The sequence below is a fragment of the Gadus morhua genome, chromosome 17 (genome assembly GCF_902167405.1).
Source record: "Gadus morhua chromosome 17, gadMor3.0, whole genome shotgun sequence".
In the NCBI taxonomy this organism is placed as follows: Eukaryota; Metazoa; Chordata; class Actinopteri; order Gadiformes; family Gadidae; genus Gadus; species Gadus morhua.
Genome location: NC_044064.1, coordinates 14967683 through 14979944, shown reverse-complemented (window position 1 = coordinate 14979944; position 12262 = coordinate 14967683). Strand labels below are relative to the sequence as shown.

The 12262-nt window shown below is 44.4% G+C and overlaps 2 protein-coding genes across 2 annotated transcripts in view; both read left to right on the top strand.

The window, feature by feature from the left end:
• LOC115529308 (coiled-coil domain-containing protein 171) overlaps window positions 1-4905 on the top strand; it is a 51520-nt gene extending 46615 nt beyond the window's left edge. Inside the window, exon 22 of the mRNA XM_030337927.1 lies at window positions 4475-4905. The gene's annotated coding sequence lies outside the window, so the exon portion shown is untranslated. The remainder of the gene's footprint in view (window positions 1-4474) is intronic.
• Window positions 4906-9987: 5082 nt separating this feature from the next.
• LOC115529848 (endonuclease domain-containing 1 protein) lies at window positions 9988-12062 on the top strand. The gene is made up of 3 exons (XM_030338937.1): window positions 9988-10139; window positions 10464-10813; window positions 10990-12062. Exons 2-3 carry the CDS (start codon window positions 10478-10480, stop codon window positions 11653-11655), a joined length of 1002 nt encoding a protein of 333 aa, XP_030194797.1. The 5' UTR covers window positions 9988-10139; window positions 10464-10477; the 3' UTR covers window positions 11656-12062.
• Window positions 12063-12262: the final 200 nt, after the last annotated feature.

Below are 12262 nucleotides of genomic sequence, written 5' to 3'. Positions count from 1 at the left end.
GGCCGGATTGGCGGTGAGACCCGCCTTCCGTAGCTCGCCTAGTACGGCCCTCAGCTGTTGGATGTGGACATCCCAGCTGCCACTGTGGATGATGATGTCATCTATGTATGCGGCGGCATAGGCCCGGTGCGGCCGCAGGACCTGGTCCATCATCCGTTGGAAGGTTGCTGGGGCTCCGTGGATTCCGAAGGGGAGAACGGTGTACTGGAACAGTCCCCCCGGTGTCGCGAACGCCGTCTTCTCCCTGGCGGACTTGGTCAAGGGTACCTGCCAATAACCCTTGGTCAAGTCCAGGGTGGTGAGATACCGGGCAGGCCCCAGTCGCTCGATCAGGTCGTCCACCCTGGGCATAGGGTAGGCGTCGAAGTCGGAGACCTCGTTCAGCCGCCGGAAGTCGTTGCAGAACCTGTAGCTCCCGTCAGGTTTGGGAACGAGGACGACTGGACTTGACCAGGCGCTGCGGGACTCCTCGATGACGTGCAGCTGCAGCATCCGGGCCACCTCCTCCTGGATCGCCGCCCGTCTGGCCTCCGGGACCCTGTAGGGCGGTACTCTCACCTTTACTCCAGGTGCCGTCCGGATGTCGTGTTGGATCACCGAGGTCCGCCCCGGGAGCTCGGAGAAGACGTCCTGGTGTTGCAGGACCAGGTCAGCGAGGTCTTGCTTCTGGTCTGGGCTGAGGTCCTCTCCTACCGGAACCACCGGGACCCCTCAACGAGCCACCAGCCCCAGGGGTGCCGGACCGGGCGGATTCCCCCCCTCCTTCCACTGTTTCAAAATGTTCACATGGTAGAGTTGGGTAGGCTTACGCCTCCCGGGTTGCCGCACTCGGTAGTTTACCTCCCCAACTCTCTCGACCACCTCGTATGGCCCCTGCCATTTGGCCAAGAACTTGCACTCCGCCGTCGGGACCAGGACCAGCACCAGCTCCCCAGGCCGGAAGACGCGCAGCTGGGCTCCCCGATTGTAAATCCTCGCCTGGGCCTGCTGGGCACGCCCGAGATGTTCCCGGACGATGGGCCAGACTTGGGCCATGCGGTCCCTCACCTGTTCCACGTGCTCCACCACGGTGCGGTGGGGTGACGGTTGGCTCTCCCAGGTCTCCTTGGCGAGGTCCAGGATTCCGCGAGGCCTCCTCCCGTACAGGAGCTCGAACGGGGAGAAGCCCGTAGAGGCCTGGGGTACCTCCCGCACCGCGAACAGGACATGGGGCAACAGCTGGTCCCAGTTTTTCCCGTCTGTGTCCATGGCCTTTTTCAGCATCTGTTTTAGGGTTTTGTTGAACCGTTCCACCAAGCCGTCCGTCTGGGGGTGGTACACCGACGTCCGGAGCTGTTTGACCTGGAGGAGTCTAAGCAGTTCTTTCAGGACACGAGACATAAAGCACGACCCCTGGTCCGTCAGTACTTCCCGTGCTATCCCCACCCGGCTAAACAGAAGCATAAGCTCCCTCGCTACCGCCTTAGCGGTGGCCGCGCGCAGGGGTAAGGCTTCGGGGTACCGGGTTGCATAGTCCACCAGCACCAGGATGTAGCGGTGTCCCCGGCTAGTCTTGGGGAGAGGTCCCACAATGTCCAGAGCTATCCTATCAAAGGGCGTCTCTATGATGGGCATGGGGATGAGCGGATTCCTCGCCGAGGGGCGAGGAGCTACCCGCTGGCACACCGGGCACGATTGACAGTAACGTTCAACATCCCTTTTTACCCCCGGCCAGTAAAACCGCGCCAAGACCCGATCCCGGGTTTTGTCCATGCCCAAGTGGGCTCCCAGGAGGTGCGTGTGGGCCATGTACAGCACCTTGCTGACATACGGGCGGGGGATCACTAATTGTTCGGTCACTGCCCCGTCCCGTTCCACCACCCGGTACAGCAGGGCCCCCCTGGTGCTAAAGTGTGGGTGTGGTAGGCTACTCACCGAGTCCCGGGTCTGTCCATCGTGTGCGAGGACGTGACTCCAGGCGTGCTTGAGGGCGTCGTCCCGCAGCTGGGCGCTAGCGAACTGGCCCGGCCGGGAGGTTCCTACCCCCCCCTCCGGCAGGAAGTCCGAAAACTCGGTGAGAGGGGAGCTCTCGGCGTCCTCGGGTGGGTCGTTCAGGTCTGGCGCCGTCAGGGTATCCGACGTGTCGGGTCCGGACCGCGGTCGTCCAGCAGCACAGCCTCTCGAGGAGGTTGGAGTCCCCGGTGGCGAGGGTCCGTCCCCTTCCGGCCCGGTGTCCTCTGCCGATGCCTCCTCCTGGGTCGCCGGGATCCGGGTGGCCCCATACGACGGTCGCGTCTTCCTCCCCGCTCGGGGAGGCGGCCCTCTCCTTACCCGATTTTCCCGCTCCGGATCCCAGAGTCTACGGAAAATCGGGCAATCCCTCCCGATAAGGAGGGGTACCGGTAGGAGGGGACGATCCCCGCCCGGGCCGTGAACACCCCGTAGGGGGTCCGGATGACCACATGGCAAGACCCGTAGGTCCGGGTATCCCCGTGTACACAGGCCACCTCCATAGGCTCCCCACCCTTCCCCCCAGCTAGTTCGGGACGAAGGAGGGTCACTGCACTACCCGTGTCCAGGAGGGCCTGTGTGTCCTGGGTCATAACCCGTGCTGGGACAGTCGGGGACCCGGCTAACCCCTGTGCCCAACAGGTGGCCAGCATACAGGGCCGGTGCGTGTCTCCGTCCGCGTAAGCCGACGGCATCGACACGTCTCTGTCCCCGGGACAGTCTCGTGCCAGATGCCCCGGTTGTCCGCAGGCGTAGCACCGCCTCGTGTCTCGAGCCTCCCGGGACACGACCGGCGGCTCCGGTGGTGGTGTCCGCGACGCCGTCAGGGGCCCCCTCCGGTCACGTCGGGTCTCCGTCGGTCGCAGGTTGGTCCGGGGACTGGCGCTGAGTTGCTGGGCCACCTGCCAGTTCTCTAATTGCCGGATCAGGTCGTCTACCGACTCGGGATGGTGGTGGGCTAGGTGTTGTCGATAAGCACCCGATCCAGCGAGCAGGGTCCCTCACCCGTGGCCAGCCACCTCCTCACTAGCCGCCCCTGCTGGGCGATCTGGGTCCGCACCGCACCATGGATGTCGAACCGCCAGTCGTGAAACCGTTGGGCGCGGGCGGCGAGGTTGTGCCCGTAGTAGGCCATTATGGCCTGTTTGAGCACCGGATACTGTTCGGCGTCCTCGGGTGGTAGATCCTGGCTGGCCTGCTGCGCAGGTCCGGTGAGGAAGGGCGAGATGATGTGGGCCCACTGTTCGGCCGGCCAGCTCTCCCTCCGGGCGGTCCTCTCAAACACCTCCAGGTACGACTCGACATCGTCGTCCGGCCCGAGTTTAGTGAGCCGGCTGGTCGGATCGGCTGTCGGCACGGCTGGCGGCGTGTTGTGGACGGCATGCTGCGTGAGGCGGCGCCGTCGGGGTTCTGCATGCTGGAGTGAGTGGGTACTTTACCGCGTGAGGTAGTGGCGTCGAGCTGCCCGCATCCTCCACCATATGTGGCAGCCCGGTTCGCGGATGTTTCTGTTGTACGCGGAAAGCACCACACTCAGGGTCCAAGGTAAGCCGTAGTCGGCGTTTATTCAATGAAGGTACAGGGTAAAGCAGACACTATCGATCGTGGCCTCCGCGAGGCTCTCTCCTCTCGACTCGTCGTTGGCTGCTCCTACTAGTTCCCCTGGTGTGCGTCCGCGACCGTCTTTTAAGCCGGCTCTCCCCTCCTCCGGCCGGGTGCGTTGCATCCCGGTGATTGCGCCGGATGCCGGCGCATGCTCTGCTGCCGACTGGTGGGTGAAGGCGGTACACCCCGTCGACCACTACCCCGCGGTTCCCCCGGGTAGGGAGCGGGTTGTCACACTATGTACTTCTTGATTGTCATTGCCAAATACGGACATTTTACTTTTGTTTCTACAAGGCTCATTGTGGCTAACCACCTCTATGTCAAGAGGGAACTAGTCAGCATCACTCACAAACTCTTACGATAAAGGACAAAACTGCGTGTATCTATATCTATATAGGCATAAATGTAGGCACCCATGCTAAAGTTGACTAAAAAAAGGATTAACAATTTATCTTTTGGAAATTGATCTGCATGCCTTCGTTAACAAATGAGGAAAAATCCAACCTATAAGGACACCAGTTTTCTTTGTGAATAAATAATGTAACGTAAATGAATAGATGTTCTTCAATAAAATACAGGGTGCATAAGTATAGACACCCCTATGTTAAATTCCCATAGAGGCAGGCACATTTTATTTTTAAAAGCCTGTTATTTCATGGATCCAGGATACTGCATCCTGATGAAGTCACTTGGGCCTTTGGAATTCAAATAGACCCACATCACCATGGTTTTATTTCAGATAGCCTATTTTGTTTGCATTGAGAAAACACCGGGATCTTCTTATGTGTGTCATAGAGCGTCATGAACCGCCTGACCTTGTTGGTCATAAATCTTGTCCTTAATCAACACTCCTGGTATTTCTGATTTTTTTTTTTTTCAGGAAGAATTGAGCAGTCACTGACTGATGTCACCACCTCAGTGGCTGTAGGATCAATGGACACGAGAAGCAGAATGACAAGAGCCAATGGACAGCCACCAGTCACTGATGACATCATCACAGGCTGCGGATCTGCAGAGCAGGAAAACAGTGAACCTGATGAGTGGATGTCCCACTGACAGAAAAATATTATTTGAATCAAATCAATCTCATTCACAGAACAAAATGTTGTTTTCTGGAAAAAAACTATTTGATTCTGATCAAATATTTATTCTGATGCAGACAGGCAATTTACCATTTACTTCAAATGTGAAGTAATCCAATTCTGTATTGATCTGCTTTTACTCATCACTGGATATGTGTCGATGTTAAAAGTTGTAGGCAGAGTTGTGGAAGAGTGTAGAGTTCATTAAAAAACGGAATGAAAGCTGATATTTGGTGGGTTCTCTGAATGAAATGGTCCAACAGTCATCTCTGTTTCCACACAGCAGTATGAAGTGTGTTGGTCCACCCCTCTGGTCCCTCTTTTAAACTGATAGAAGACAGGGTGTGTTCTCTGAGGAGACATCGTTGGGGTGCGATGCGATGCGCCTCATCAAATCGAGTAAACACTGCAACTGTGGGTCCATTCTAAAGAATAAAAAGGGTAATAGTTGATTTAATACAGTGATAGTCTCACAGATTCAAACAGCATCACATCTATACTATTGTGCCAAGTCAAAAAAAGAACCAAACAAATCTATCAAGCTAATTTGGGAAAGTATAGTTGGGTTAATGACACCCAGTTGCGCCTGTACTGTTCAATTTAATTAGGTACAATGACAATTTACCGAAAATGATAATGGAAGGTATTGGAATTTAATGGAAGTAAATATATATATATATATATATATATATATATATATATATATATATATATATATATATATATGTATATGTATATATATATATATATATATGTATATATATGTATGTATATATATATATATATATATATATATATATATATATATATATATATATATATATATATATATATATACGTACATATATAATTGTATTTTATTTTGGTCTCATTTCTTAATCTCTGTGGCTTGGATCTCTCCGTCAACTGACGGGGTCTAGTTAACATTCTGTCATATTGCTATAAAATCATATTGTCAAGTAGGTTACTGTAATATAAACTTAGATGGTCTAGTTTACATATTATAACACTACTATAAACTGATATTTCTGGTTAACATATTTATATAAAATCTTCCATTTTCTGCATCGAAGAAAAGACTTATCATCCTATGATCTTTGTCTCACTTTCTTGGTAACTCCACTGCAACAACACTGTGTCCCATGCTGTCCAAATGTACAGTAAAACCAAACAAAGCCACAGAACTTACAGCAGTTAAAACACAAATATTATAAAGTTATTTCTTGGTTGGGCGAATGTAGTCATCTGTGTTTTTCTTGCATCTTCCTCAAAATGTAGGGCCTACAGGTTGAGGAATGAGAGAGCATGATGTTATCAATATAGCTATGTGGATAACATCATGCTGTCTCATTGTTTCTCTATGTACTTCTTGATTGTCATTGCCAAATACGGACATTTTACTTTTGTTTCTACAAGGCTCATTGTGGCTAACCACCTCTATGTCAAGAGGGAACTAGTCAGCATCACTCACAAACTCTTACGATAAAGGACAAAACTGTGTGTATCTATATCTATATAGGCATAAATGTAGGCACCCATGCTAAAGTTGACTAAAAAAAGGATTAACAATTTATCTTTTGGAAATTGATCTGCATGCCTTCATTAACAAATGAGGAAAAATCCAACCTATAAGGACACCAGTTTTCTTTGTGAATAAATAATGTAACGTAAATGAATAGATGTTCTTCAATAAAATACAGGGTGCATAAGTATAGACACCCCTATGTTAAATTCCCATAGAGGCAGGCACATTTTATTTTTAAAAGCCTGTTATTTCATGGATCCAGGATACTGCATCCTGATGAAGTCACTTGGGCCTTTGGAATTCAAATAGACCCACATCACCATGGTTTTATTTCAGATAGCCTATTTTGTTTGCATTGAGAAAACACCGGGATCTTCTTATGTGTGTCATAGAGCGTCATGAACCGCCTGACCTTGTTGGTCATAAATCTTGTCCTTAATCAACACTCCTGGTATTTCTGATATTTATTTTTTTCAGGAAGAATTGAGCAGTCACTGACTGATGTCACCACCTCAGTGGCTGTAGGATCAATGGACACGAGAAGCAGAATGACAAGTGCCAATGGACAGCCACCAGTCACTGATGACATCATCACAGGCTGCGGTTCTGCAGAGCAGGAAAACAGTGAACCTGATGAGTGGATGTCCCACTGACAGAAAAATATTATTTGAATCAAATCAATCTCATTCACAGAACAAAATGTTTTCTGGAAAAAAACTATTTGTGAATTCGCAAATATTTATTCTGATGCAGACAGGCAATTTACCATTTACTTCAGATGTGAAGTAATCCAATTCTGTATTGATCTGCTTTTACTCATCACTGGATATGTGTCGATGTTAAAAGTTGTAGGCATAGTTGTGGAAGAGTGTAGAGTTCATTAAAAAACGGAATGAAAGCTGATATTTGGTGGGTTCTCTGAATGAAATGGTCCAACAGTCATCTCTGTTTCCACACAGCAGTATGAAGTGTGTTGGTCCACCCCTCTGGTCCCTCTTTTAAACTGATAGAAGACAGGGTGTGTTCTCTGAGGAGACATCGTTGGGGTGCGATGCGATGCGCCTCATCAAATCGAGTAAACACTGCAACTGTGGGTCCATTCTAAAGAATAAAAAGGGTAATAGTTGATTCAATACAGTGATAGTCTCACATATTCAAACAGCATCACATCTATACTATTGTGCCAAGTCAAAAAAAGAACCAAACAAATCTATCAAGCTAATTTGGGAAAGTATAGTTGGGTTAATGACACCCAGTTGCGCCTGTACTGTTCAATTTAATTAGGTACAATGACAATTTACCGAAAATGATAATGGAAGGTATTGGAATTTAATGGAAGTAAATATATGTATATATATATATATATATATATTTATATATGTATATATATATATATATATATATTTATATATGTATATATATATATATATATATATATATATATATGTATATATACATGTATATATATATATATATATATGTATATATATATGTGTATATATATATATATATATATATATATATATATATATATATACATATATATATATATATATATATATATATATATATATATATATATATATATATATATATATATATATATATATATATATATATATATATATATATATATACGTACATATATAATTGTATTTTATTTTGGTCTCATTTCTTAATCTCTGTGGCTTGGATCTCTCCGTCAACTGACGGGGTCTAGTTAACATTCTGTCATATTGCTATAAAATCATATTGTCAAGTAGGTTACTGTAATATAAACTTAGATGGTCCAGTTTATATATTATAACACTACTATAAACTGATATTTCTGGTTAACATATTTATATAAAATTTTCCATTTTCTGCATTGAACAAAAGACTTATCATCCTATGATCTTTGTCTCACTTTCTTGGTAACTCCACTGCAACAACACTGTGTCCCATGCTGTCCAAATGTACAGTAAAACCAAACAAAGCCACAGAACTTACAGCAGTTAAAACACAAATATTATAAAGTTATTTCTTGGTTGGGCGAATGTAGTCATATGTGTTTTTCTTGCATCTTCCTCAAAATGTAGGGCCTACAGGTTGAGGAATGAGAGAGCATGATGTTATCAATATAGCTATGTGGATAAAATCATGCTGTCTCATTGTTTCTCTATGTACTTCTTGATTGTCATTGCCAAATACGGACATTTTACTTTTGTTTCTACAAGGCTCATTGTGGCTAACCACCTCTATTTCAAGAGGGAACTAGTCAGCATCACTCACAAACTCTTACGATAAAGGACAAAACTGCGTATATCTATAGGCATAAATGTAGGCACCCATGCTAAAGTGGACTAAAAAAAGGATTAACAATTTATCTTTTGGAAATTGATCTGTATGCCTTAATTAAACAAATGAGGAAAAATCCAACCTATAAGGACACCAGTTTTCTTTGTGAATAAATAATGTAACTTAAATAAATAGATGTTCTTCAATAAAATACAGGGTGCATAAGTATAGACACCCCTATGTTAAATTCCCATAGAGGCAGGCAAATTTTATTTTTAAAAGCCTGTTATTTCCTGGATCCAGGATACTGCATCCTGATGAAGTCACTTAGGCCTTTGGAATTCAAATAGACCCACATCACCATGGTTTTATTTCAGTCAGCCTATTTTGATTTGCATTGAGAAATCATCAGGCTAACTAACAACTATTAGGCAAATTGAAATAAAACCATGCCAAACTCTGGCAAAGGGTATGTGATGATGTGGGGCTATTTTAATTCCAAAGGCTAAGGGAACTTAATCCGGATAGTGTCCTTGACCCATGAAATAACTGGCCTTTAAAAAAAAATCGGCCTCCCTCTTTAGGAATTTAACATAGGGGTGACAAAAAAAAAAAAAAAAACTTTTTTCGGTTCCATTGCAACAGTGACACGTATAGCATCTTCACCTCTGACCTCCAGAATTCATTACAATGTTACACAAAAAACTTTACTCACACATACACACAAACATAATGGAAACATCAAACGTAGTAACGTACTATAGTTCATTTCATGATAATGCGTGGATATTGAGCAATTTCTGGACGACTTTACGGTGTTGAAAATGTTATTTGAATATGACAAAAAAAAGCTTTATAGCAAAGTTCACCTATAATTAGTATAATAAAGAAAGACAGACAGACAGAAAGACACAGACAGACACAGACAGACACACAGAGACACACAGAGACACACACACACACACACACACACACACACACACACACACACACACACACACACACACACACACACACACACACACACACACACACACAGGTTGAGGAAAGAGAGAGCATCAATATAGCTATGTGGATAACATCATGCTGTCTCATTGTTTCTCTCTATGTACTTCTTGGTTGTCATTGCCAAATACGGACATTTTACTTTTATGTGGCCTTTTGATCTATAAAACTCATTCTGGCTAACAACCTCACAACAAATCCTTCACTCACTCATAAGATTAAACACATAATACATGCATAATATTATGCATGCATAATATATCTATATCTACATAGCTCTAGACATATATATAGATATAAATATCAATATATGTTATTAAACATATGTATAAATTACTATTATTATAAATATATATAATTGTATGATATAAAAATGATATCTATATAAGTATATATATGTGTCTGTATATATGCGTTTGTATGGTCTAGTTAACACAATGATAAAATGCATTTATATCTATATTAAAAAGGGGCGTGGCAGAATAAGGTGGATATATTAGGTCTGCTCCGTCGAAAGCTCCGAAGATCCTCTCCTTTTACTTTTGCAGTGGCAGAGTTGGTGGGTCTACTATCCATTTGAAAGGACAGAAGGAAACAGAGACGACTCTTGGACCATTTCATTCAGAGAACCTACACCAAATATCTTCTGGGATCGCGTAAGTTTTAACTCTTCACCAACTCTGTCGACCTGGTTTCACTTACTTCTACTACACACATTGATTTTAACGCTCACACGAATCCAGTGATAAATAAAGGATCAGATAATGATTTGTATTTATTCACATATATTTATATAAATAAATTCTGTGTCTGCATATTTGTGAATTCACAATTTGTATATTTACACGAAAACATTTTTTTAAATCTTTTTTTGTACATTTATAATTTAGATCAATGTGATATATTATGATGTATAAAAAATATTGCCTGCTGTTAGTTGGACATCCACTCATCTGGTTCACTGTTTTCCTGCTCTGCAGATCTGCAGCCTGTGATGACGTCATCAGTGACTGGTGGCTGTCCATTGGCTCTTGTCATTCTGCTTCTCGTGTCCATGGATCCTACAGCCACTGAGGTGGTGAGATCAGTCAGAGACTGTGCTCAATTCTTCCTGGGAGGAACCCCACCAGAAATACCAGGAGTGTTGAAAGGGGGGGATATTGTGATCGAGGCACGCTACAAGCCCATATGCCAGACATATCGCGATTGCAGGAGGTTCATGACGCTCTATGACACAGTAAATAAGATCCCAGTGTTTTCTGCATATAGATACAAAGGACACACAGGGGGGACACTCACAAGAACTCCCACATGGATGGGGGAGCCACAGGTAATTTTATATTTAATTTGTTACTAACATCATAGTAACAAGTTAACTGGTAATTAAGTATGTGACTAAAATAGTAGCTGTTGTTGATAATGACAAATATGTTACGTTGGGTATTTATCTAGAATGAATTTCGAGCAGGCAACTTAAATAAACCTTGATTTCTCTCTTCTTTGCAGCTTGAAAACATAAACAGTAATGAAATTAACATGATAAATTTTAGAAAAGCGGTTCCAACACACCAGGCTTCCAATGAGGACTACAGAATTGAAAAAAAAAATGGCAAGTATGATAGAGGGCATTTGTTTCCAAATGCTCATGCAAGTGACGAGATTCATCAGGTATCCACATACACCCTGACCAATGTGGTGCCACAAGAGAAAACTTTCAACAGCCAGAGCTGGGGCAAAATGGAGGAACAAGTAAAAGCACTGATGGATGAATTATGCTGCAACGAAAAAAACGAACTTGAAGCATTTGTTGTGACGGGAGCGATTAGTGTTGACACACTAACCAACCAACCTGCAGCATCTAATGTGGCTGGTGCTGGAGCTAGTCAATCCAGTGCTAAAACACTCAACAACCGGGTCGATATTCCACAAACTCTCTGGACAGCATTTTGCTGCTTTAACAGATTTAAGAAAATATGGTTTGCATACGCACACTTTGGTGACAATGCCGGTAACAACAACAATCCTGAGCTATTGCCCAAAACTTTAACAGAGCTGAAAGATAAATATGGAATTGAGCCATTTCCAAATGCGGATTGCCTTGGAGCCAAACATCTAGTTGGGGAAATTCCAAAGGGAGATTGCCGTGTTCCCAAACTAGATACACAGGCTTAAACACAACCTTACAATGGTAATTTCGCTCTCCATGTTAACGATTTAAAAGCCTTTACTTTTCATTCGTGATTTCAATATTGCTTATAACATCAGTCAATCCATGCTGGATCACAGAATAAAGATAGTACTTAGCCTTATAGTCCAAGATGAGAATTTACAGAATCTACTATGTGCTAGCAAAGTCTTTCCTGCTACCTGAACCTCAACATGCTAACTCTGGTGCTAAAGTAATCTGTGTACCAACACCCTATGGGCTCATTCTTTAAAGACATATTTCCTGGTTGTCATACTGGATAGTACTTCTTGCTACCATGGCACTAACAAGTCATCTTCTTGCTCTCGCTGAATGAATCATCTAATCTCTTCTGCATCTTCTTTATGATATAAATAAAGCAACCGATACTGAGTGTGTTTTAGTGATTTATCTTGTGACAGTACTGTGGTCCTCTTAGTTACCAGGTTAGGTTAATTATATCATGAATGAAAGGCACAGTCACACAGATGTTAGGGGATAAACCTCTCCCTAATTAGTCCTGCTGCAGGGTCAGGGGCTCTATTCCCTGTGTAACTCAGTAGGTAGAGTAACCTCCCACCTCTGCAAAGCAGT